Raw genomic sequence first — 27,638 nt, forward strand, 5'->3', positions numbered from 1 at the left:
GGTGAAAGCATTATTTTCACCGAACTTCTGTGAAATCATTTGACAGCCGCTCTGGCAGTCATGAGCTCTTTTTGTTCCACTTTTTGCGCACCACTTATCAGCAGCGAAAGCTGGTGTAGTGGTAACAAGCCTGCTTCCTGATCGGTAGGTCGAGAGTTCAATTCCCGAACGGACCATTTTCTTTATGATTTTGTTCATCGATTTCACAGATTGTTCGGTGAATTTTCACCGAATGTTCAGCTGTTGAGATTTCGGTGAAATTTCACAGGAATCCGCAAAAAATATCTAAGTGTTAAGCAACCGGATGTCGCAGCAGCATTTTGAGGATGGGAGCATTTTGACGGACGAGCGTGAGGTGATCAAAAGGTGGAAGCTGCACTTCGACGAGCACCTGAATAGCGCTGAAAGCACAGGCAATGAAGGACGGGACAAAGGAGGAAATGCCTTCGCAAGTACTGCGGAGGTTGGAAACCAACCAGCCCCCACTTTGATGGAAGTTAAGGATGCCATTCACCAGCTCAAGAACAATAAAGCTGCTGGTAAGGATGGTATCGGAGCTGAACTCATAAAGATGAGCTCGGAGAGGCTGGCCATTTGTCTGCACCGGCTGATAGGCACAATCTGGGAAAGAGAACAGCTACCGGAGAAGTGGAAGGAAGGAGTAATATGCCCCATATACAAGAAAGGCGACAAGTTAGATTGTGAGAACTTTCGAGCGGTCACCATTCTAAATGCAGCCTACAAATTATTATCCCAGAGCATTTTCCGTCGTCTTTCACCTGTAGTAAACGAGTTCGTGGAAAGTTATCAAGCCGGCTTCGTTAATGGCCGATCGACAACAGACCAGATCTTTACTGTACGGCAAATCCTCCAAAAATGTCGTAAATGCCAGGTCCCAACGCATCACCGATTTCAAGGCGGCATACGATAGTATCGATCGCGTAGAGCTATGGAAAATCATGGACGAGAACAGCTTTCCCGGGAAGCTCACGAGACTGATAAGAGCAACGATGGAGGGTGTGCAAAATTGTGTGAAGGTTTCAGGCGAACAGTTCGTTTGGATCCCGCCGGAGACTACGACAAGGTGATGGACTTTCGTGTCTGTTGTTCAATATTGCGCTAGAAGGTGTTATGCGGAGAACCGGGCTCAACAGCCGGGGTACGATTTTTACGAGATCCAGTCAATTTGTTTGCTTCGCGGATGATATGGACATTGTCGGCCGAACATTTGAAAAGGTTACAGACCTGTACACCTGCCTGAAACGTGAAGCGACAAAAGTCGGCCAGGTGGTGAATGCGTCCAAGACAAAGTACATGCTAACTGGTGGGGCCGAACGCGACAGGGCTCGTCTAGGTAGCAGTGTTACGATAGACGGGGATACGTTCGAGGTGGTCGACGAGTTCGTCTACCTTGGATCCTTGCTAACGGCTGACAATAACGTTAGCCGTGAAATACGGAGGCGCATCATAAATGGAAGTCGGGCCTACTATGGCCTCCACAAGAAGCTGCGGTCAAAAAAGATTCACACCCGCACCAAATGTACCATGTACAAAACGCTCATAAGGCCGGTAGTTCTCTACGGGCATGAAACGTGGACGATGCTCGAGGAGGACTTGCAAGCACTTGGAGCCTTCGAACGTCGGGTGCTTAGGACGATCTTTGACGATGTGCAGGAGAACGGTGTGTAGCGGCGAACGATAAACAACGAGCTCGCCCAACTCTACGGCGAACCCAGTATCCAGAAGGAGGCCAAAGCTGGAAGGATACGATGGGCATGGCATGTTGCAAGAATGCCGGACAGCAACCCTGCAAAAATGGTGTTCGCTTCAGATCCGGTTAGTACAAGAAGGCGTGGAGCGCAGCAAGCTAGGTGCGGCCACGAACCGAGTATTGTGGCGTGAAATTGTTGATTAAGTATTATCTGTTTAGATGTTAACTAAATAAATGAACATGAATGTCGAGATCAGCTCAGTGTTGTTTTTCAGGCAGAGCGGTGTCTATATTCCAGCTTGTCCGGCCTGCACAAATACAATGTGGGGAGTGTGCCCTAATATAAGCAAATGATTTAACGTTAAACGCTCCATCATCGTAATCATCATCATTATCAATACTATAAAAGCAGTTTTTTGTTCAAAACTAAAAATTATTCGATAAAAATGAGTTCACTGTGTTTCGGTTGGAGAATAGAATACAGTGAATACATTTTCTGGTAATTTTCCTTGATTTTGAACAAAAAACTGCATTTGAAAATTCCGAAATCCATGACGGATCCTATCCTCTTAAGAAGCATCCGTGGCCGCTCCCGTACGATTCCAGTAGACTTGAAAACAGCATCGCCACGACCAGATACTCCTTAAGTTCTTCTCTCATCGCAGTAGGTCTATTCGTCAGTGCTCGTTTAGGTGCTCTTACATACTTCCGCCTTCCAGTAACCGCTGCGAGCAAAGCTTCCGTAATACATGGTGTGCTCACTCACTCACCATTCTGGAACTTCGGGAGTCTACTACTCTTCTCTAGTCCCGGAAATCAAGTGAACAACTTCCACCAACCAACTCACTAATCGTCTACCCTCGTGCTTCCTCGCCTTCTCACCATCACCAAGATGTATATATGATTGTAAGATAGAACCACTTACATAACCCTAGGGCAGCACACATGGATCTTGCTTGAGATACTGTGCCACAGGTGCTTCGCCGTTGCAGCTCGAATGACGTAAGATAGTCGACCAACTTCAATCGACAATCCGTTGAGCGCCCGAGCCTTTACTTCGCTTGCAGTCCAGGTGGCATCCGCTTCGTCTGGCTTTGGTTCCGTAACGATGGTTTCCAATCCTGCTTCAACAACTCCATGTGAAACTTCCAGACTTGATAACAAAGACTTGATGTAGGCGGCCATTGAGTCATGCTACCGAAAAATACCGTTCATTTGAGCTGGTGTTACTAGATTTTCGTCATCATATGCGTTGTCCCAGGGATCAGCATAAGCATAGCGAAACAAATCCTTCGAGCAGTTTTATCCCATTATTTCTGACTCTTCATCTATCTCACACACACACACACACACACACAAACACACTATATCTTTCACTATCTCTCCCTATAACTTACTTTCTATCTCTATATTTAATTCTTTAGCTTTTTTCCACTTCAACTCCCTTTCTCTATAATACTCTTTATCTCAAACTCTCTATATGACTCTCGTTTTTTTTATCTCCATGTATCCTACCCTATCTTTGTTTTACTCTTTATCTCTTTTGCACTTTCTATTTCTTTTATAGAACTCTCTTATTTTCTCTTTTTAACTTTCTTTACATTTCTTTTTTGACTCACGTGCCATCTTTCTCACTTTGTATTTCTCTCTTACCCTCTAGCTTTTATTATGAATGTATAAATCTGCTAAAAATACTTATCAGCTGTGCTAATTATTTTTGTTTATCTCTTTTTTCTTTTCTCTCATTTTCTCTATCTTTATTCCGCACAATGAGCCTGTGCATGCTATAAAACGTTTGACTTTTACTGTGCGCTCTGTTTTCAAGTTGCCCGTGAGAGAGAGCGAGACAGCACCAACACACGACGCACAGTAAAAGTCATGCCAACAAAAGAATTTTGGCACGTAAAGAGGCTCATATTTCCTATGTTTTTATTTAAGACAAGACGTGACAGGTCAAAGTACAAAAATGAAACTAATGTCTGTCAAAAAAGACCACTTCTCATTGGTCGTTTTGGCAAAGGCCTACTTGCAACAAAGCACTTCGTTGCTAGTTCGGCCGTGTTGCTAGTTCGTACATTAGGATTTTCATCAAAAGTTTAATTTTTTTCATGAAATCTTTTTGTTTCAAATCTATTTATATTCATTGTTAAGTTTACCCCACGTGCTTCTACAATGCTAAAATAAATAAAAAATACTGAATTGAGTGCAATATAATGAAAATGGTTTAAATTTTCTTGAAAAACATCTCTGGTTTTGAATATTGACCTAATATTAAAAAAGTATAGCACCCTCTATTGTACTAAATGAATGAAGTGTGCAAGAAACAACCAAAATGTGAGCTTTGATTTTTTAATTTTCTCACAAAATTTGCTTAATAAACACACTGGCAGCACTGGCTTTTGTATCGTTAAGGTTATCGACTGAAAAACAACCGGGCAGTCTTAGTTGAGCTGTCATGCCCTGTCCTTGGTTTTTATTCGTTCCACGCGCAGCCTACTTAATGGCGCATTCGCTCAATGTTCTCAACCATGGGTCCGTTAATAAAGACAATTCATTCAACCATGGGTTGCGCCATGCCAAATGCACCATGAAAATTGCTGGAATTGACTCACCCGTGGCTACTGCGGCTTCGTTTTCCACATGACTGTGTGTGACAAATGTGCAGAACTTTTTGAGAATTCACACATCCAAGCCAAAACAAGCATACGAGAAATCTTTTAACGGAAATACAGAAGATTTCGTCGAAATCTGCATCAACGATGTCATCTTCGAATACAGACCGTTGGCCAATGATATGCGAAATGACACGACCCAAAAAAACCGAAAAAACGACATCGTGAATTTGACTCAGCAGCATCATCAGAATGTCAGCTGGTTACTCCAATAGCGCTGATCTTCTACCGCTCTCTACCGGAGGGTACATTCCCGGCTAAGTGGAATACTACAAGAATGATAGCAATCCACAAACGAGGATCCATCAATCAAATCGAGAACTACAGAGGCTTTGCTGCTTAGGTAAAGAGTTCGAAACTGGTGTATGTATACATAGCCGCAAAAACCTTCATCAGTGAATTCTTGCATGGCAGCGTCGAAAACCGGCCAACAACGACAAACTTAATGGAGTATGTCAACACTCTGTTTCCTGCAGTCAGGGTGGCCAGTGAAAAGTCAATATCAAATTCCCGGTTATCTCCCGGTTTTTTCCCGGAATTTCAAAATTATTCCCGGTTTCATTAAAAGCAAAAAAAAATATTACGATTTTTTACCATTTAAAACGGCTTCAAGTATCATTTTTTTTTGGCCATACACCAAAGCATTACTATTAAGGTAAATCCGAACGCAGTGGAGGTTAAATTTCATTTCAAATTGAGCTCTGAGTAGAAAATTTCTTGACCAATTCTGTCGCAGAAATTTTTACTTTTCTTGACGGGAACAGCACACTTAACCGTGGAATTTATTATTTTCATAAACATGTTTAGGGTAGGTGTACCAATTATGGATGCAATATGTCAACAGTAGTGATAAAAATCAAGTTGTAACCGCGTTTCTAAAACGCAAGCATGACTTGTTGGTGTCAATTACTAGTGTAAAGCCTTACGAATCTGTTGATTTAAACAGTTTTAGTACTAAATTGACTTTAAGCTTCTAAAAATGGATTTAAAATAGCGTTGTCTTTGTACCAATTATGGCAATAACGTTCCTAGCATTCGACATAAAAGTGTACCAATTATGGACTATCGAATATTTGCACGAAATGAACTCAAACGCCATGAAGAGCGAATGATAATGCAACGCTAATATCTAATGAAGATATCGTTCATAAAATTTTCCAAAAATTTTGGGTTAAATAGATGTTAAATCATTTTTTTGCAATGGGTTCATTGGAGAAAATTAATTTTCGAAAAAGAAGTCAAAATGTAGTGTAAATGCAAATTATGATACAAAACAGCATTAATGATCTCACATTACCTTTCCAGTGCCAATTTTTTACGAAAAAAGAGGGAAAATTCAAAAATCGAGTGTCGCTGAAAACCCCTCTCTAACATGAAATTAGCATCTTCCGCTCGCGAACGTTTTCGAACGTGTGATTGAAAAATCTTAGTAATTGAGTACAAAACATGAAGATAATGCCTTACCGAACCGTCCCGTCGTGGAAGTCACCCGTAAAATAGCTTTACTTCTTTTATTTCACTGATCAAAAAATGTAAACAATCCGCCTCCAGAGTATTGCCATAATTGGGCTCTCATACACTCTTTGTACCAGTTATCGACATAGTGGAAATAACACGATTTCCAACTTAAAACAGTATAATTGATTGCATACCTGCTAAATTTATTCATTTGTTCTCACTAGGCAACATACATTCATCGGTTGAAACAGTTTATCCGGATCAAAACATACATTTCGTAACGGAGGTCCCTTAGCCAACTGCTAAGAAGGTGACATATATGTGAGGCAAAATTTTCAAATGTTCATTTTTCGAAGCTTATTGGACGAATGTTCTTTTCAAGGTTTAGTTACCATCAAAAACAAATAGTTTAATCATTCCTGTGAATATAAGCCATCATAGTCTAGTGAAACAATAAGAAAAATCTCTTTTTGTTCCCACTATTGCCATAATTGGTACTATAGCCATAATTGGTACTTCTACCCTAGTTTCATTAAAAGATTGACCAATGCTTGTATGATAATTTAGCCAAACTAAACTATAACACAAATTTAAAAAAGCCACACAGTCTTGATAGGCTTTAAAAAGAGTTTATCAATTGTCGAAAATTTCGTTCTTCAGCATGAAAATTCATAATTCAATATAATATATGCAACCGAAAACATAGAAGTTTTCCTCAGGTCAATTATTTCTGACAAAATAACACAGATAGTTAGTTTCTAGAATGGATTAAAATTTTATAATATGTTTTACCATTATAAAACAAGAAGCGAATATCAAATCTTTTACCACGATCATAGGTTTAAATATTCCAAATATATTCGGAAAGACTTTTTTCAAAATTCCAAAAAGAAGCGTTGTTATATTGTTGTATCTATATTTATATGTCAAATTCATAGAAATAATGTTTTGAAAAGTTAGGTAAACTTTGCTTTAAGATGTTTCATAAAAATTATTGAAATAATATTATCCAAAGGATGCTTAAACAAAATTTTAGCAATAAAATCTAAGTTGGTAGACTTCTAGCTAAGATTCAAATAAAGTTGTTTTTGCAAGGTTGAAGCAACTCGAATTGCAAACTTGCTTAGAAAAAAGTAACACTCTGACATTGTATTTTGTAACATGAAATGCTTTTTAAAAAAACGCTGTTCGCAAGATTTTGCTTCAATAAATTTTTAAGTTATTGGCTAATTAATTACTGGATTGAAGCAGAGTAGTGTTTGATCCTTCGACCTTGTTGCTTGCTTCTGCGGGGCGGGCGACGAGGGCAGGATCAAACATGTCGCGCGTCGTCCCGTAGTAGTAAAAAGTATAGGGAAATGAAAAAGCGCCGCGGATCGTTAGTAGTGTTTGATCTATTGATCGCTTCGCTTGCTCTTGCGGGGCGAGTGATGAACACTTGTTTGGCGTATATGCGAATATCGAATAATATCGCGAATCCGGATAGGCGTGATTATATCATGGATCGCATCACCAAATATTGGTGACTCCCAGATCTCTACCCTATCCCACTAACCCAATATCCTTTCCATGACAACCGTGGAGATGCAGAGGTGATCTCGGTCTCTAGTAACAGCGGTAGTCACACTAACATTCCTTCCCTTCCCCGATGACCGTAAGGACGTGGCCGGCGCCGTTATTGACTTAAAATTTTGAACTCTCGATTTGTGCACATTGAAGAATGGTAAGCTAATCCCAAGCCCCATTCATTAAATCTCTGTGCAACTTCGATTGTTCTGGTCAATCACGGAGTAGCAACTACGAATTGTACGGTCATCTATGCTTATGCTTAATTAATTACTGGATTGAAGCAAGTCTTCGTTTAGACTATTTCTAAAATATCGATCAAATCAGTTCCAATTGGTAACATTTATAGAGTAAGGTGGGGCAAAAGTTCGATATTAGTGGTATAATCAAAGTTTCCAGGAAAATAATAGCAGATGAAACAAAACAAATACCATACAGCGAAACTTCATCATATTGGCTATAACTTTGCTGAACAAACTTGTGTCAAAATATTTACCCATTTTTAGTTATAACAGTTTCAAAATTGATTGTCTTATTCGAACTTTTGCCCCACCGGTGGGGCAAAAGTTCGAATCTAGTGTGGGGCAAAAGTTCGTTGGCTAAAACACAAAATATCAATACTTTTATGCCAGGCATACTTTCTACCAGCCGTAAACTTATGTTTGCCGAAAAATACACACTAAATTTTCAACAAAAAATGCCCAAAACAGGGTTAATTGTAATACACCCAAAAAATAGCAGTTTTTCGCAAAACTAAGGAAAATCTAAAATTTTTGTGACATTTTTCGCACGATCAGGCAAATTTCGCTAAATTTGAAGATAATATGTAGATTTCAGGAAATTTGAAAAATTTTCCGTGGGTTTATACATGGGTCGAACTTTTGCCCCGCAGATTCGAACTTTTGCCCCGCTATGGGCCAAAAATTGATTCCAACTATTTATGCAAAAACTAATCCACGTCAAAGCATCCTTATGATAGGCCTATAAACGCCCTTACATAAAATATTGATAAATATTTTATCTTCATTTGGTTCCATGCATCGAAATTTTGACCAAATATTACAATATTTACGTCGAAAAACAACAAATAGCCATAACTTTTCCAAATCTCAATCGATTTTTATGATATTTGGAGTGAAAGTCTCTTACTTGAATAGCATTCGAACCACCATGACATTTCTAGGTTTTGATTTGATTTGAGCTAGAAATCGTGAAAAGAAACTCTTGCCCCACTCGAACTTTTGCCCACTTTACTCTATATAGGGGAACACGGGGCAGTATGGACACCCTAAGGAATTTTCCTATTTTGACTGTAAAGACACGAATATTATACAGTATTCAATGTGCAGTATGCTTTTTAGAGTTCTCAAGCATTTGTTAAACATTGTTGCAAAATTTTGAAATAAATATTTTGTTTGCAAAAATGGGTTTAAAAAAAGCTCATATTTGGTAGTCACCATCAAGCTAGCGGGGCAAAATGGACACCCCCATGGGGCAGTATGGACACCTTAACGTTTATAGGAAAATTGTCCCACGAACATTGCCAAATATCGAAAAATGAAGTACACATTCAGGAAACCATAGTGATAGATCACTGTGCCACTGAAAACATGATTAAAACCAATTTACGACATTTTTCGTAGTGATGCCTTAAATATTGCCTCCAGATTAGTTTTAATACAGAACTGACGATTTTCAACCGATTTGTGGTTACGAATCATAATCATTGCATTGCATGCTCAATTGTTTTTTGATAGTTTTGTGTATGAAGTTACATTTCTTTTTCTTTAAAGTGTCAGCTCTACTTTGTCACTCGGTGTCCATATTGCCCCAACAGTACAGGAAATTTTCATATAAGTTTTTCAGTGTCTCAAAGTAGCAGAAAAAAATCTACTATATTTTTGAATTTAACATAAATAATTGAAGATTCAGTCAAGAGCTACATTTTCGGTCAACTTGCAGTCATTTGCCTCTGAAATCTTATTTGGTGAGGTGTGAATGTTATAATTTTTAAACCCAATAAAATCATGCTCCATTTTTTGGTTTAAAATCAATGTATAAAACATTTTTTCTGAAATTTTAGTGGACAACTTACTCTTTCGACAGGCAACTGAAATATTGTTTGCATCTAAAGTGTAAAATTATTCGCATATGCGAAGATACAGGGGGTGTCCATTCTGCCCCGGGTGTCCATACTGCCCCCGGTACCGTAAATTCGGGTGTAATTGATCAGTAGGGTGAAATTGATCACCGTGTTACGCGATTTTATTTCTTACTAATAGTGCACCAAGCTCTTTGCAACTTATAGTAAATGAACGTTGTTTGTCTTAAATAATGTCTAATTGTGTATAGTGAAGTTTTTTGTGCCACATAATGTTTATTTCTATGAAAATAATGTAAAATTCTAGAATCAAGTTTAGTGTGTAATTGATCATCATCTATAAACTTCTAGTTCTAAACAAGGATTTGGACATGGTGTAAACCTGAAAGTTTGTGAGGATGCTAACAATATATATTCAAAACAGATTTTACTATCAAAACTTTTACCGATTTGCTCGTTTTGTTGAAAAATTCAATTTTCTGCAACAAAGTAGGGAAATCCTTTAGAAATTGCCTACATTTAGGCGTTTTCGCGGTATTCTTGAAATTTAATTATTGACTATTGCCATAAATATTGTCTTGTTAAGAAATTGGCAAGCAGATTTGGATTCAGGAGGCCCAAATTAAGTATGTAAAGTTGATTTCGAAACTAACTAATAATAACATTGACAAGTGATCAATTTCACCCCGAAATGGGATTCCCCGATTTTTAATTTTCGACCAGATTTTTGGCACTAACATCACATTTGTTGAAAAATTTAGGTACATGAGCCAATGAGGTTCACCGTCGTACTTGTTTTCCTGCATTTAGTTGTATGATATTGATAACAGTTTAGAAAGCATACCAAGAAAACAGTGAAAAATGATCAATTTCACCCGAAATTACGGTACCCCTATATTATGTTTTTATATTGTATACGCTGACTTTATTGATTAGCCTGAGATTCAAATGTTGAATCTATAGTTAAAATCCACTAAACAGTTCCATAAGTACTAGTATGCAACATTTTCCCGGCGTTAATTGAAATTCCCAGCTTTTTCCCGGTTTTCCCGATTTCCCGGTGCGCTGGTCACCCTGTGCAGTGGAATCTCGATGCCAAGTTGAATCTTGTACGTGGACTTTTCTACGGTTATCTTCTTTGACCTGGTTCATCATAACCTTCGAAAAACTGCGTCTTTTGGGCTTTCCGAACTGGATTGCTGACTGGCTTAATTCTTATCTCACCGCAAAGCGTTTGTCCAAGTAAACCAGCAAGGTTCGAATCATTTCTTCATTCCTTCCGGAGTTTCACAGGGGAGTGTGCTTGGTCCTCTAATATTCATCTTGTTTATCAACGATCTAGCGGATCGAGTGTCTTCAGGAAAATTATTCTTTGCCGATGACCTCAAAATGTTCCGAATTATTGCTTCCGCCCTAAACTGTATAACAAAGGGCAAAATGATCACTTTCACTTGATGTCATTGATTTATCCCTATACAATCGGTTCAGCCTCACTTGAACGGGTTGAATACATTTTTGACCTGGGTGTGATAATGGATAGCAGATTGAATTTAAACGAACAAGTCTCATTGGCGGTATCCAAGGCGTTGTCTGTACTCGGTCTCGTTCGCCGTCACTTAACATTCATCACCGATATCAACGTGCCAAAAGCCAGGAAAAAGAACATTCCTAGTTAGAAGTATACTGGAATATGCCGCCCCAGTGTACCAAGCAACACTGAATTTGAAAATCTAGTGTGTTCAAAAGTATTTTATTATGTTTGCTCTTCGTCAACTCCCCTGGACAACCCCTTCAGAGCTGCCCCCAACACGCTTGCCCGCTAGTCGCCCTGGAGACGCTTTTCGCCAAAAGCTGTACGCGTTTTCATATTTGATTTGTTCTAAAATCACATTGACTGTTCAGCTCTGCTTAACAGTCTCGATACAAATGTCCTTTTTCGAACCATCCGAAGCCATAATGCATTGGTTCTCTCAGTTAGTAGAACGACCTATGGGTCTAATAATCAATTTTATGTTTGTATTCGTGCTTTCAACACTCTGTTTGAGTTTGGTTTAAGCAAAAACGTATTTTTAAGTATGATTGAGAATACAGCATAGAAAAGCGTACAGTCTGTACGGTTAAGGCCGAAGACGAAGAATCAATACATAAATACATATGTATCTTTCTCTGTACCTTTATTTTTCTTCGTCTCTCCATCTCTACAAAGCCATCTTCCAATGCGCTAATTTTGCTACCAATGGCCTATGTATTGTATTTGGTCACACAATACAACTTAAACTTTCTTATGCGAAATGGAAATTTTTAACACACCACAACACTGCCCTATTACTACACTCACCTGTCAAATACGCCACGCTGTCCGGCGTCACCTCGAACTTATCTCGCCGGTGCGGTTTCGCCACGATTCCCAACAGCATGGTCAACACTCGCGAAGTTCGGGAAACCGTCGTCGGGGTGGGATGTCGGAAACCCTTCAGCAAATGTCCAACCAGCGCAAAGTGGAAGTTCGATTTGAACGACAATCCAACGGCGTGATCCAGCTGCTTGAAGTGCCACTCCAGCGGCTCCCGAGTGGCCATCATAACATCGGCAATGTTCTGCTTGTCGAACAGCTGCTGCGAATTGAGCGTGTGAAGGTTCTGCTCCAACAAAGCCAAACCGGCTGCGTACAGGGTCGACTCGTCCAGCTGGAGGACACTGACGGCCACCCAGAACAGCGCTCGATGAATAGGTGATTCGGGTCTCAACAACGGTTGCAGCCGCGTCAAGCACATGACTAGAGATTCCAGCAGGATAATATCATTAAATGATTCAAGAGCTTTCACCAGAATGCGGAGTAATTGTTTAACATCCTGATCGGTGATACTCTTCGAGATACAGCCAAAAACGATCAAAGCTCGCGGTTGAAGTGCGGGATTGTAGCAGAAGGCGAAACTCTTCGCCAGCGATGTCCACGTTTGCAACCAATCGCAATCGGGAATGTCGCGCATGCAGGCCTCCATGATTTCCAGCAGCGCGTCAGTGATGACCTCAAGTGATGGTAGAGCCAGGCGTTCCCGATCGGCAGGCGGAGCTTGGGAAACACGTTCGTTGCCAAGCCAGCGATCGTTGGGATGTCGACAGGATGAGCGGAAAGCTGTTACGGCGGCGGATTTGACTTTGCTGATGCCGAACAGCAGGTAGAACTTTGGCAGGGAGAATTCGTCCAACGACAACCGCAGGACACGTTGAGTTTCCTCCGAGAAGGACGGTTTGGTACAGGTACAAAGTGAGTGTATAATGTTGATGACTAGACCGTGCGTCGAGGCGCGCATTGAGAGTGAACCGGTGCAAACGAGGAAAGTGACCGTGTGGAACAGATATGGCAAATGACGAGCGACGTCCAAGCAGTTGTTGAAGGATAACATGAGAAGGTAGCGAGCCAGAATGGCAATGTCGTCCCACATCATGTGCTGCTCCAGATATTGGGTCGGTGAATGGCAAGTCTTATCCATAACTCGGCACAGTCTACCGATTACTTTCTTGGCCACTAGCTGCACGTTGGCCGAAGCCAAAGCGACGGCCGTATCGGCCATTATTTCGACCTGTGGCGATCCAAGTCCGGAGCTTACCGACTTGTGTATGAAGTTATCCAGCACCATGTCAATCAGCTCCGGAATCTGTCCGATCGATCCCCAGATTTTGGCCTGAATCGAGGGATACATTTCCTTCTGCTCGATGGTGAGATTGATCAACTTCTCCAAAATCAGAGCCACCTGCTTCTGGCGTTTGCCTTCGTCGGAAGGTTTGCAGAACCGCACCAAATTGGCCAACCATGGGGTCATGTACTCCAAACACAAATGCTTCAGCTCGATCGTACTCCTCTGGAAGCCCTGGATGCACTCCTCAAGGAACTCCAGCGTCAGATGCGGTTCATTCGTGGCCAGCGTTTCGCTTACCGACTTGATGAAGATGGTATTGTTCGAGGGAATACACAGGCCTTGCGTTTCCAGTAGTTGTCCCTCTATTTTGAGATCGAATGTCGCAGTCAGTGCACACAGTTGATTGTAGGCTGCCGTGCGGAGATTCGGATCCGAAGATCCCAGGTTGAGCAGGGCCATGTTCAGCAACGTTCCCGGGACGTCTTTTGGACGAATTTTTTGGTGCACGGTCACCGAATCGGGCTGGCTTAGTTCCCACCGGTTGCGGATGTGAATGATCGCCTGGACGATGTTGTCGCAGTCGTTGTGGATGAAGCTCAGCTGGGAACTTTCGTTGGCGATCGACAGGGTGAACTGGTTGTCGTCAACCAGACAAACTTCCTCGATTTCCGATGCGTAGTACACGTCGTTTAGGAGGACTGAATGAGCTAATACTTTGGTCTTTTCGGCGGAGGTGATCTGCAGGGCGGTGGGTCCTACCTTGATGGCAACTTTGGTATCTTTATGGCTTAGCTTGAGAGCATTGTTGAAAACTTTGAGATCTTCATCGAGTGAAAGGGTTGCTCCGGGGAGTTTCTGCTGTTCTGGGTCAATGACGTCGTTCAGTTTTGCTGGGGAATCCAAGAATATCAGTTTACGACAGCCTTTTAGAGGAGCGAGAATTCGATCGTGGAACTTGGTGTATTCGCGTACCCATGAGTTGCAGTTGTAGATGTAGGCGGCGTGCAGATTTTCACAGGCAACTTCCGGTAGAACGTAGAACCACTTCTGCAGGTACTCCGTTCGGAAGCGATTGTCCGAACAGGTGTGCGTAAAATCGATGACCACCTCGAACGGCGAATGGCAGAAGGGCTTCAAAGTCAATATCACGTGGTACATCAGTAGATCTCCGTTGGTTTCCCCGATTTTGTAGCGTCGAGCAATGTAATAGAAAACGGGATTCCCTGCCTTACTCGTTCCCGCTTGGTAGAAGATGTTCATCGATTTCAGTGTCTTGAATTCTTCCTTTTCGTGCATTTGATGCTTCACCATGATCTCCTCAAAATTTGTCGAAGACATGTCGATTGAACTCCAGCGAGCATAACTGGAGAACAGCAGATGCGAATCTACCGGTTTGTGTTCCGGAGGTCCCAAATACGCCAGCAACGTGGCCATTTTGTCGAAAGGACGTCTCCCAACCGCTTTGTGATCCCGACTGCTCGACAGATAATCCCCAATCCGCTCCTGATGGGACCACAGCAATCGATGTAGGGCCAGCACATTGGCATCCGAGATGAAGCTCATGCTGTGCGACGTCTGATCAACGGTTTCGCAGTCCGACGCGATCTGGATGAAGAACCGACGACCTGTTTCGAAGTGCGATCGCAAGAAATCGTTGAAGCAAAGCATGTGCTGCTCCTTGGAGAACTCCACGTGGTTCGCGATGTTCTGCAGGATCTTGGACATCAGCATCAATCCGCGTTTGATCTGGGTGGGGACTTGTTTTCCGACGATTCCCAGTTCTTGTGGTGAAACGATGGCCGGATTTATAAAGCGTAGGAAAATAACCGTTCCAACAGCTCCAATATTGTTCTGAAGAAGATTCGGGAACCGTTTGCTCAGCACTTGGTACAAACAATGGCACATCGATCGAAGTTGCGGCGGAAAGCGATCAGCACTGTTGACGATTGAGTCGAACACCTTCTGAGTGAGCGCGATCAGACTCTTGCGGTTGACTTCGATATCTTCGCTGGCTTCAAGCCGAGCTGGGTCCACTTCAAAGCTGGCGACCGGTTCATCCAAGAGAGGACGAATAAGTGGTTCGAGCAACCCCTGAAGGTAACTAGCCCCGTAAATCTTGAAACAGAACGCCATGATTTTGCTGCCTAGGGAGTTGCCTCGGAAGAGAGTTTGCATGCAATCGGATACCTCGACTTCCCGATAGAACATATTCCAGAGCAATGGCGACAGCAAGTGTTTGGCATCGAAAAGCGTCACAAGGACTCGGGCAAGTTCATCCATTTGCGACGTTGTAACGACAGAGGCGAGGGCCATGGCAATCGGGAGTTCCCCTTTATCGCTTATCATTGTAACCAGTTGAACCAACTGCTCGAAGCGATCGGCCATTACGGACTCGGCTAGGGTATCGAATTCGGTGCCTTGTTGCAGGATTTGCGTCAAAACCTCCATGAAAGCGGCTCTCGTTTGTAAGTCCGGGTTGTAGCCCAGATCAATTGAATGCATCAACCCGGAATCTATGTTGGCACTGAGAAGATTCGACATGGCTTGAATTGTCGCGTTACGAAGGGCGGTTAGCTTTCCAGCAGTAACTCGTGGACGAGGCGGTAAAAGCGGTGGGTTATTCGTGTCCTTGTCTGCTTCGGAACCATCGACGCAATCGTTCAGAAGATTCATGAAAAGCGTGAAGTACTTCAAGAACAAAGCGCTTTTGGCGTCCATCAGATCACCTCGATCGGATTCCTCCGGTTGCAAGGGCAATCCACGAAGCAGTGCTGCCACAGCTTCCATACAAGCTTGATCCAGATCACGCGTTATGATCGTCACGTCTCCCGAACTGGGCGGAGCAATCTGATGGGACGTGCCCATCACCCAATCGGTCAAATATTCCACCAGTTTGTTGCGGAATTTCATTTCCTGGCGGAAAGCCAGATCGTCGCGCCGTTTCATCATAACTTCCACCAGTTGACAGAGTTTGGTTTTGATGTGAATTGCATGGACCGTCATATCCAAGTGGCGCACGTAACGAACGATTGCCAGCATCAGGTTTTCGATGCTGGTCACTCCCAGATGTTCAGCGTTGGCCGGTTGGTCGTTCTGATCCTTATTCTGGCGCCCATCCAGCACCGACTTCATTATGTAGATGGTATGCTCGATGAACTGCGTGTTGATATCCGTCACCACAACCTGACCTTGTTGATCGAAGAACTTCTCCACAATCGAACGGATCTGATCGAACAGAATCGGGTACAGTTGAGCGGACATTTCCTGTCCAACCAGCTCCTTCACGTGTTTCTGAATCTGGGGGCCAAACTTTTCGTTGTTGCATACCAGTAATCGCAGAAGTTGTCCAATGAATTGCGTCACTGGACAGTACTGAACATCTTGGCTGCCTCCACCCATCGACGACACCAGCGAGCCCATTATCGGATGCATAGATCCTCGTCCGGAACTAGAACTGGACAGCGAAGTGGTTGACTGCATCAGCGAAGGGCCACTCACTCCAATGGGCAACATCTGGCTCTGCGTCAATCGTTGATTACGGGGCTTCTGCAGGCAAACTCCACCAAGAGCCAACAGGAACCAGGTCATGTTGCCCCACTCGGTGATCTGCTCCTCTAGGTCATGTTCCGAGCTTTGATGACTCGCTCGTCGCTTCCCCATACTGCGATGGAATACCTCGGCTTGGCCTTCTTCGGGCTTGCCTTTCGGGTAGTTCTGCAGCAGCTTCGATGTCACTTCCCAATTCCGAAAAGTTTCTTCCCACGCCGGTTGAACACCGTTGACGCAGTGCTCGATTTTCCTCAGCAGCGACATGATGTTCTTCTGAAGCGCTGCCCTGCCCTGGGTGTGCTCGTAGAAATTGTACCGCGACTCGACGTTCTGCGTAGTCAGCGTGCTGGAAGTGTGCGACAAATCCTGATACAGGTGGTAGTTGGGAAGGATGAATCCCACGGTGAGCTCGTCCGAGCCGGAACGGATTTCGGCTTCTTCACAAAGCAACCCAAAACAGGACAGTGAAACCATGACGGCGTCCAGGTCGACGGACCAGAGGTACATGAAGAACACCACTTCCAGCTTGATGTGGGCCTGTCGGCAGATGGCTATTTGACTACCAACGTTGGCGTAGTCCTTGTGACGCTGAAGGAACGTGTTCCGGCAGATGAGAATCTCTCGCAGCCATTTCAGCACGTCGGTGTAGTTGGCAATTTGATGCTGAATTAGTTTCTGGGATATGGAGAACAGAACCTGGGAGCTAACGTCCCAGAAGGTGTTGATGGGGGCCTCCGGATTCCACACCTCGATTTTGTCCGGAGAATGAAGCGCCAGTAGGGCCTCCATAGCTTCTTGGGCTACATCCGGCATGGTTGGTTGATGTACGAGGGAAACTAGTCCGTTGATTAGCTCCAACGTAGAACTCTGAACTTCGTGTCCAGCTTTGCCCAGGCTATTCAGCAACAACATAGGATCTGCGTGGATAAGACGCACCATCAGCAAAAGTAGAGCTTTATGAGCTGGCCCTTCATCGGGACGCGTTAGACGACTTTGGGCATCCTTCGATTTAAGCGTCAGCGAAGTGATCATTCGCAGAGGAGTGTGTGCAATGTAACCTTGCGTGGCCTTGTTCAGCGTGTCGGTGAAAAGAGCGCGCAATTCTCCCGATCTGGCGTAGACGAGATCAATTTGGGGCCACCAAGGTAGCCGAGCTTGAGTTACGATTTTCAACAACGAACTGACAATTACGAAATGATATGCTGGTGGCGAGTTGAGACTGAGGCACACTTTCAGTGCTTCGTTGTTGTGCGGTTTTATGCGAAAGCAGGAAACCCAGCAGTCGATCATCAGATCAATGTCCTGAAAGTTGTATCCTTGCCCTCGAGAGAACGGTTTCGCCGGGTTGAACAGCAATGCCTTCAGATCGTTGATCACACTTTGGACCAACTGGAAGGTCACGTTGTTTGAATCGTTGATATTGATGTACGTCGAGGCCTTGCAAAGCTTCACACATGCTATAGCTGCCGATTCGGTGGACTGCTTTGAGGATGCATGCGCTCCTAAACCCTTCTTGATTCCCTCCATAAAATGCTTCTTTTTCAAATGCCTCGGAGAGCATGGAGCTCCAGAATCCGCATTAACAATCTCTTCCAACACCTTTGGACTTAGGACAAGCAGCATGATTTGCAAGGGCCACACTGCAGACCTAGCTTTCTTGTTCTCCGCGTAAGAATCCAAAATATCGAAAAATGTCTCACACCCCTTAGACAGTTCCTCGTTTGGATTGCGCTGTAAATCCTCAAACTCCTTCGGATGGAATTCGATCCAATTCCATAAGGCTCTTTCCAGTGAGTTCAGCAGTATAAAATGAGCCGATTTCTTCAACGACTTAAACTTTTGAATCGTTTCCGTGAGCAACTTGGTGAGTCGGTTCACGTCCAGATCGATGTGCTGAATCAATTCGATGTCACTGTAGTCCGGGTTTTCCTCCGAGCAAGTACTCAATTCCTGCAAGCGAGCTGAGATTCGATTGAACACGGCACCGAAATGGTTCTGCGACAGCGCATACAACACCTTCGATGCCAGTCCCTTGAGGGACGCTGCGTTCTGATTATTTTCATTTTGAATATCTGAAATCGAATATTGTGAGCTAAAATTCACATTTCAACCACAAGAAAACCCAACTACCCACCGATAAACTGGCAAATTTCTCTCAGTAACAACTTGACGTTCATTGCCTCCTCAAAGCGAGCCGTATCTTTCGATTGGCCCGACAAACATCGTTCCAGCGTTTCCAGGATGATGATCAGCGAGTCGTAGCAACACCGCTCCGGTTCGTGTCCCCGGCAGGCCGGCGGCTGAAACTGCAAAATAATAAACTAGAATCAAATGTTAAGGAAAAACGTTCCAAGGGCACCTGCGCCTGTTACCACCGTACTTACAATTTCGTTCACTCGTTGTAGCATCTTCGTTAGGCCGGAGATCACCAACGAAAACCGGTAGCGGGAAATTTGTATCAAACAGGTCATCGTCTGGTCGATGCTTAGTCGTGCTTGCGTTCCATGCGGTCCGGTACGGTATGGTAGCTGAAAATGGGTGTGCTATCAGATTGATATCTACGCTCGTATTTAGGAACTATCCTTCCCATTGAGTGGTATGAATAAACAATAGTACAGTTGAGTTTACTACGATTTCTATAGTAAACGCTACATGTGAAACACATGTTTTCATCAAGAACAGGTATATTTTAAAAGAAAGGGCTCCTTATTATAAATCGTTTGGAATTCTGTGGAAACGGAGTCGAGTTCTGTGCAATTTGTTGATACAATGCTAAATATTTTTTTTATATTTCGGTGGGATTCTTGCAAATTATGATACGAATCTTTGGAATTTGATAGCAATGTTTAAAATTCTGATAACATTTTTTTGGATTTTGTTGATAAATTTGTTGGCATTCCGGAGAGAATTTAAAATACCGCAATTAATCACCGAAGACACTATAATTCGCATCCCATCCCATCACACATCCCATCATTTTTGCACAAAATCCTACTGATGGGTTGGTAGCGACTGAGTATCCCCGATTTCAAGTTTTCCAACAAACTGCTTACCGAAATAAAAAAAAACATAGAAATATTTGAATATTTATTGAAATCACTGGAATTACAAGATTGCCGTAAAAAAAAACAAGAATCTTGCTGGAACGTCGAGGTTTCATCACCGTAGTGCCACTGAATTTCAAGATTCCGACCGAAATTATAGAATCCGGATGCCAGAGTATCGTACCAACATCAAACCACTATAGTAAGAACTAATTTTTATTTCTAGGAATTTTTGCACAAAATCCTACTGATGGGTTGGTAGCGACTGAATATCTTGAAACTTGAAAATTTAGAGGCCTTTTGCCTGAAAAAAGTGACCAAACCCGAACTAAAAAGAGATCGAAACAGTAATAAAGAAAACAATAAATAAAAAAAACTCATAGGAATCAGAATATAAGAATTTTTGCTCCTCAAATTCCAGAATCCGATTAGACATTTTTCTAACAATATGTATTTCGAAGATTTTTTAGGAATTCTTTACGACAAGTGATTGGAGGAATAACTGGAAAAATTGCTGTAGAATTAGCTGATGTAAAACCATAATTGAACGTTTGAAAAATCTATGTAGATTTTACTAGAGAAATTACTCCACAATGTTTGAAGTACTTCCTGAAAATAACCATCAATAAGTGCTTGATGGAGTTCTTCTGAAAATTCATGAACAAATCGGCGAATAAAATCCAGGGAGAATGGCTTTAAAAATGGAATTCATAAATGAATTTCTTCAAAAACTCTGAAATAATTTGTGGATTTTCTTGGAAGGAGTCCTGTAGGAATCGTTGGAAGACTTCTACAACCATAGGTTGCCTGAAACTTGTGCTCGACGAATCTGAGAACAAATTCTTGAAGAACCTGTGGACTAGTCGTGATAAGCTTTATAAAAATTTCTCTGGAGCATGTAGAATTTTGCATCAGGATTCACTGCAAGCATAATATAGAAAACAAGTGATTTTAGAGACAATTCTAGTTAAAATAGAGACTATGGAGACCTTCAATATATACGAATAAAAGAGAAATAGTGTTGGTATGTCACAAAATGGCTTGAGAACAATGTATCGAATTTTGAACATTCTTCCATAGTTATGTTTCTAAAGTGTTCCGACGTTTTTTGAGTTTATAAAATGCACAGGATATTGATATTTTGTATGGGACATTTCATGGCATTTTTCAATAGCCTAGGCAACGGCAAGACACAGGATATTGATATTTTGTATGGGACATTTCATGGCATTTTTCAATAGCCTAGGCAACGGCAAGACAAAGTTTGCCGGAATCACTATTTAAAAATAGAGCGTCAAAACAGTGACCAAGTCTCCAAAAAGAGACCTGCTTCTATCCCTGCTACTGGAATTTGGGCTAAACATTATATGATTTCAAGGTTGGTTACTATAATCTTAAGGTCCCCCTAGTGAATTTAGATATCAACTCTCCTTTATTCGATATTCTGCATCTCGATCGAGTTAGAGAACCATAGTAAATGTTGGTTTTCATGGCTACCTTGATGGTCCCTAGGATTGCATTTGCACTGGTTTCATGTTCTATAACTCGATACCTCCCTATTTCCATAGTCCCTTCAATATCGAGTTAGGGAGAGTTGACTGTAGTTCTGACAAATAGTTTTCCATGTCATTCGTAGTCAGACCTCCAGAAAAGAAGTATATAATAAACCTAGTTCCTATCTTACTACCCTGCGGCTAACAGATTTGATCGTGCAGCAGCAGCAGCGGATAATGGCGCTAAAAGTGAGAAAATAATTGAATGCTCGCTTCCGGGATTCAAAAGTTCCAGTTCAATCCGGACGAAGGTCTCTTCTTCGAAGCTTGGTATGTAAGATACGAGGGTCTTTTGGAAGAGGACTGAAAACGCTTGAACGACGCTGCCAAGGTTAGGTTACTGCTCGGAAGACTCAGTAAGACGTTTCATGAGCGATACGCAGACAACATCCATCCGAAGTTGCGAAGTACCCAAGGGAATTGCACTTGGAAGAAACCGTTGGCAAACTGAAGAAACTGTTCGGCCGTCGGAAGTCAATTTCCCATGCGAGGTTCCAGTGTGTGCAGTTTTTCAAGAATAAAGCTGATGACTTCACATCGTATGCAACAAAGTTGAACAAACACTGCGAAGCGTTCCGCTGTCGAAGTTATCTTGTGACCAGTTCAAGGCTCTTCGATTCATCTGTGGTTTCCAGTCTCCACGGGATGCAGATGTACGCGCCAGACTGATATCCACGTTAGAAGCTGGAGAAACGACAGCCGCCAGACCTTATGGACAAACACCATGTCTATGGAAAACATGGTGGAGGAGTGCCATCGCATAGTTAACCTGATGAAAGACTCAAATGGCGAAGAGTGAAAACTGCGAATCCGTCAACGTAATTGCTTGAAACCATAATGATTCAACGGAGAAGAAGCTCAAGATCCTCAAGACGCTTTGCTAGAAATGTGGCGACATGCACTACATGCGGTTTTGCTCATTCTCCAGTCACAGAACCAGACACCAAGTGCGAGCAGAAAGACCACAAAGACGGGTCAGTTCAAGCAGAGCTGCCAGATGATTTGAAAGAAAATCTGTATCCATCAGGTTAGAAAATCTGTGTCCATACAAAAATTGTTGAAAGAAAATCTGTTTTCCATACAAATCGAATCTGTGTCAGAATAAAAAAAATCTGTGTAATACAGATAAATCTGTATATGTGGCAGCCCTGAGTTCAAGTCCTAGAACAAAATGAACAAAAAAGAATTTTTCTCAGTCCGCAACGTTGCCAACAAGTACAAGTTTGTCATAGTGGACTTCAATTGTGCTCCTGTCAAGCTCCAACACAATTTGACATCCAATATCACGATCATTTCTGAAAAAAAAAACTGGATCGAAATCGGACGTTCAAAAACTCGAAAGATTGACGAAGCAACAACCACCACCTCTGGAGATAATCTAACGCTTCTGGCAGAGCTGCACATCGATATAACTATCGGAAACGTGAGTAAGGAAGGACGCATCTTCATTTCAAACAATCACGCAAAAAACTAACATTTTAGGAGTTGACTTAAGCGCTCGCATTGGAAATTTTCAGCAGACAAATGCGCTTGTTTTCGCCATGCCTGTAGTCGAAATCAAATTGATGAAAATGATGTTTGTCCTGATACATTTGACAGAAGGTGGTGGGATGTACCATAAATATAGTAAATTGTTCTGATATGCCATAGTGTAGTTTCAAGAATGGCCGTAGCCAGCCAAAATAATAATTTTGCTACAGAAAAAGAAGCCTTGGCCCTGACTTTCGGAGTAAAACGTTTCCACAAAATGTTATACGGACGAAGATTCATCCTTCACACAGACCATTAATCGCTGATCAAGATCTTTGAATCTTAAAAAGGAATCCAGTTTACACTGCCAACAGATTGCAACGTTGGAACCTTGTATTGCTCCTGTACGAGTTTGAAATCCAGCATGGATCGACCGACAAATTTGGTTGTGCCGATATCCTATCCAGATTGATGTTTTGCTGGAAATTTCCTTGGGCATAAAGTATCATCGTACGTGCCCCACCGGCCAGATGAAGATTACGTTCTCGCAGCTATACATGCGGAAAGCGTAGTCAAAGCAAACTTCCTGTGACGTTTGAGATGATTGTTGCCGACCCTGCTGTTAAAAAAATACAATGCCCGACGGGACGGATTGCAGGTTCTCGACGGCTGCCTGATTTTTAATGATCTATAGTAGTTCCTGAAAAATTTCAAAAGCAAATACAGTGAAACCTCCATGAGTCGATATCGAAGGGACCATCGATTCATGGAAATATCGAGTCATGGAACAGCAATCCTTTGGAAAGCTGCTTCTAGGGACCATCATAGTAACCATGAAATTTTGTTTTTAGGGCCCTATTTTATAAGTCGAGTCGATCAAAAACGACTCGAATGGAGTCACTGTCGACCAAAAATTTCGGTCGACTTGGCTCTGTCACTCGAGTTTATCGACAGTTGTCACTCTATGTGACTGGATTACTATGGGAGTCGACGGGTGACATCTGAAATATGCATGCTTACTTTGATCGACAATGACTAGAGACGAGTCACGCTCGAATTACAAAATAGACCCCTTAGTATGGTTCCATGAGTCGATATCGAATCATGGAACATCGACTCATGGAGGTATCATTGTACCTCGTCAGCTTCTTAAGGAACACCCGAGAATGGACAAAATGAAGTCATTGGCGGGAAGCTACGTTTACTGGCCAAACATTGACGAGGATGTTCAGCAGTTTGTTCGTGAAAGCAGATCCTGTGCTCAAGCAGCAAAGGCACCAGTAAAACCACTTTGGAATCCAGGCCAATGATACTCAACCTTTGCAATGTGTCCACATAGACTACGCTGGTTCAATCGGTGGATATAATTACCTGGTTATAGTGGACGCCTATTCCAGATGGCCAGAAATTGTTCAAACACGCAGCATCCCTACTACAGCTACGTTGAACATTCTCCGAGAAACCAGAGCTGGGAATGGTAATAGTAATAGGCTTGAGTTTTGCGAAAATCACGTGACTCTTCTAATACAGTAGTTTAAAATTGTGAATCTCATCAAGTAGCCTATGTTGGTACATGAATTTTATAAATCAGTAGTGTCATTCAAAGCTGGAAATGCGGGATTTGCAGCGGGAAATAGAACATTTTTCTACAGTAGTTTTGGGTAGCCCGTAGCAACGGATCTTTTGCTAGTTTCAAGGCATTTTGCCAACAGCAGCAATGGACCAATGCACAAGTTCACTAATTTGACGTTTGAGCGGTGCCGAATTCACAGGTTGCTATGGTCACATAAATAACACGGCACCGCTAAAACGTCAAATGATGAACTCGTGCATAGGTCCCATGGACCTTTGCACGTGTTCACTATTTGACGTTTTAGCGGTGCTGTGTTATTTATGTGACCATGGAAACCAGTGAATTCGGCACCGCTCAAACGTCAAATTGGTGAACACGTGCATCGGTCCATAGGCGTGAGTTTCACTGGCTCCGTTGACTGTGATTTGCTGCGCTTGCCTACTGTAGTGTGAATTTCAGAACTTTTCCCAACTCCGCGAGAAACATATGCATAATACATAACTCCGCGGAACACAATTCATAAGTGAAAAGTTCCAGCAGCTCTAACAAGCGAGCGGAATCAATAATCTTCGTACAGCCCCGTATCACCCTTAATCAAATGCTCAATCTGAGCGATTTGTGACTATCACAAGGCGGACTCAAAAAACTTAGTGAAGGGAAAACCACACCAAGACTTGAGCACCTTCAAACGTTCCTATTTGCATACCGAAATACTCCAAACAAATGCACTCCTCAAACGAAAGACTGTTCAAGTGCCTATAAGAAGCAGTTAATCCCAAAACATGCATTTCAGCTAGACGGTACGGAGCAATCAAACGAGAGTTTTATCCAGGAGACACGGTATACGCTGATTATTTATTTATTTTATTTTTTGAGAGACAAACAACAATTCATCAAAGAAAAATGCAAGAAAAAACCTCCGAAGCAACTTTAGGAAAAATGAGATAGGAAAGAAAGCTTAATATCTAATATCACATTTCTATACGGCCAACTCTTGTATAAGATGGTTTGGAGAGGAAGAGCAACTTAGTAGAAACTTGGGGATCAATCTCTGGAACCAGTCGTCAATAAGCTCAACGCCAGCAAGCCTGTGAACATCATTTGTCGGGTGGTAAGGGCTTAGATCAAGCATCATCTGCAACAAACGATTTTGCTTGGTTTGTATTTTCTTTCGGTAAGATTTTGCGCAGTTGTACCAAGCGGGGAACCCATACGCCACCGTGGGCCGGAAAAAGGTTTTGTATAGGAGCACCTTAATACTGGGATCCAGTCGAGAGCGCCTTTTAACGAGCGTATACAGCGTTTTAATAAGTTTGTCACACTTCCGGATGCAGTTTGTCACGTGGTAGCCAAAGTTCAGCTTCTTATCAAGGGTATACGCTGATTATCACCACAAGAACAAGAAATCCTGGAATCCTAGACTTATTGTAGAACAAAAAGGTTCCGTGAACTATAACGTGTTCCTGCATATTGGGTCTCGTGAAAAGCTGATACGGTCGCAGGCAAAACAGTTGCGATACCGATTTGATGTTTAAATTTGTTTTACCAAATTAGGATGATAATGTTGTCTAATAACACAGAACACCTAGATATAATCAATGTTATGTTTGGAATAATACTAATGAAGAAATTGAAAAAAATATATATTAAAAAAAAAAACGATTTGATGTTGAAGAATCCTGTGAAAGTCATTCAGAACAACTTCTGTGGCAAATTCTCCTAGAAGAACATCATGATCATTCTCGCGATGGAGTAGATGCAATCATGTATGAACAACCTCAAGATAATCCAGATGTCGAACAGCATCCAGCAATTTCTGTGTTTGCTTCTACAGCTCATGCGCCAGCTCCATTGCAAGCTACCATTGAGCATGATGTAGTAGCTGGTCCCGTAGTCCACCCAGTAGCAATAACGAGGCAAGAGCTACCTGCGAAGTCCAAGTATGCACGACCGCTTCGTTCCAAGAAGTTACCGACCTGGTTGGATCGGTTCGACATGTTCTAAAAGGGGAGATGTAGCAGAGCATTAGGCTATGCTAAATCTAAGTTCTGACAAATAGTTTACCATGTCATTCGTAGTCAGACCTCCAAAGAAGTATATAATAAACAAAATTCCAAACTTGCCCTACGTATACTCTTCTTTCTTCAATCCAGAGTCTACGATACAAGCACAAATCCTAATTTTGTTAAACACGGTCGATAGCAAAGACGGAAAACTTATGTCAGCTTTCTGCTACCCGTATGTAGTTGTACGAAATTCGTATACACTACGTATTCAAAACGTACGAAAAGGTTATTATTCATATCAACAGTGTAAATATAAAATTCAGTTAACTTTCGAGTGGATGCTATCCGTCTAAAAATGAATCAATACTTTTTATCTTTATGCAAAGCCTTCCAATACCTACAATTTGCTGTTCAAAATAATCTCGTAACATATCAACAACCTTCATTCAACTATCGCTCCATTCATCTATCAATCCCCACTCATCCATTCAAGAGTGCCTTTTCATTCATAAAAACCACATCCACTCATTCCACCCCAATCAGACTTACAACTCTGTTGGTAAACAATCACCCCCGCATGAATGAATCGGAATCGCACCCACCGAATCGTCGCCGGCAAACATAAACAAACCGTGTACTACACGACCGGCTCGCACACAATCACATTTGCCACCCACACAGAGGCGCCCCGAGTCCGACAAGGCCAACCACCCATTATCGATCGGCAGCGGGATGGAAAATCGTCGCCCTCTCCGGATGGCATAGTCCTAGCGCTCGATGGGGCTGCCTGCTGAAAGCTGGAATTTTCACCGGACGGAAATTCACCTACCTGCTCCTCGAAACGGGCCAACAGTGAGTTGGCCCACTCGCCTGGCTTCTGGGTGGCCATTTCCTGTAGTTTTCACTCGGTTTTGGGCCCTTTTTACATGGTTCAAAGCTTTTTCACCGGAGCACTCCGTACTTCGTTGTGCGATCGCGAGCAAAATTTTCACCTTTTGACAGTTCTGTGGGTGGGTGCTTGCGAGCAAGTTGCGCGAGGTACGCTCACGTCGCTTCTGATTGGCTGATGAGATTCGGACTCCGACAAGACTCGGGCGCGGGATTTTTGAACGACGAAGCACGTGGGTTTTGATCCGTTATCGATGCTTACAGCGAATATTCAAGGCTTTTCATACCGTTTTTTGCATGTGAGTAATATTCATCATCTGTTCATCAGTAGGGCATGCAAATAATAGACACAATTTGTACTTATTCTAAGTGAATGAGGCTAATGAGCTAATGAGGAATTATAGTA

General features: G+C 42.5%; 1 protein-coding gene across 6 annotated transcripts in view; it reads right to left on the reverse strand.

Moving 5' to 3' along the window:
• The window catches only part of LOC5570549 (neurofibromin), a 60,687-nt gene extending 33,349 nt beyond the window's left edge, over positions 1-27,338 (reverse strand). For 5 of the 6 annotated variants that reach the window (XM_021851182.1, XM_021851181.1, XM_021851178.1 and 2 more), the window contains exons 1-4: positions 27,174-27,338; positions 19,083-19,226; positions 18,833-19,019; positions 11,847-18,770 (exon numbers count right to left, since the gene is read on the reverse strand). In XM_021851182.1, the coding sequence (XP_021706874.1) occupies positions 11,847-18,770; positions 18,833-19,019; positions 19,083-19,226; positions 27,174-27,233 (7,315 nt within the window). In that variant the 5' untranslated portion in view covers positions 27,234-27,338. The remainder of the gene's footprint in view (positions 1-11,846; positions 18,771-18,832; positions 19,020-19,082; positions 19,227-27,173) is intronic. The other variant, XM_021851179.1, reaches the window with a different exon arrangement.
• Between the last annotated feature and the right edge of the window lie 300 nt (positions 27,339-27,638).

This window comes from Aedes aegypti, chromosome 3, assembly GCF_002204515.2.
Source record: "Aedes aegypti strain LVP_AGWG chromosome 3, AaegL5.0 Primary Assembly, whole genome shotgun sequence".
In the NCBI taxonomy this organism is placed as follows: domain Eukaryota; kingdom Metazoa; phylum Arthropoda; class Insecta; order Diptera; family Culicidae; genus Aedes; species Aedes aegypti.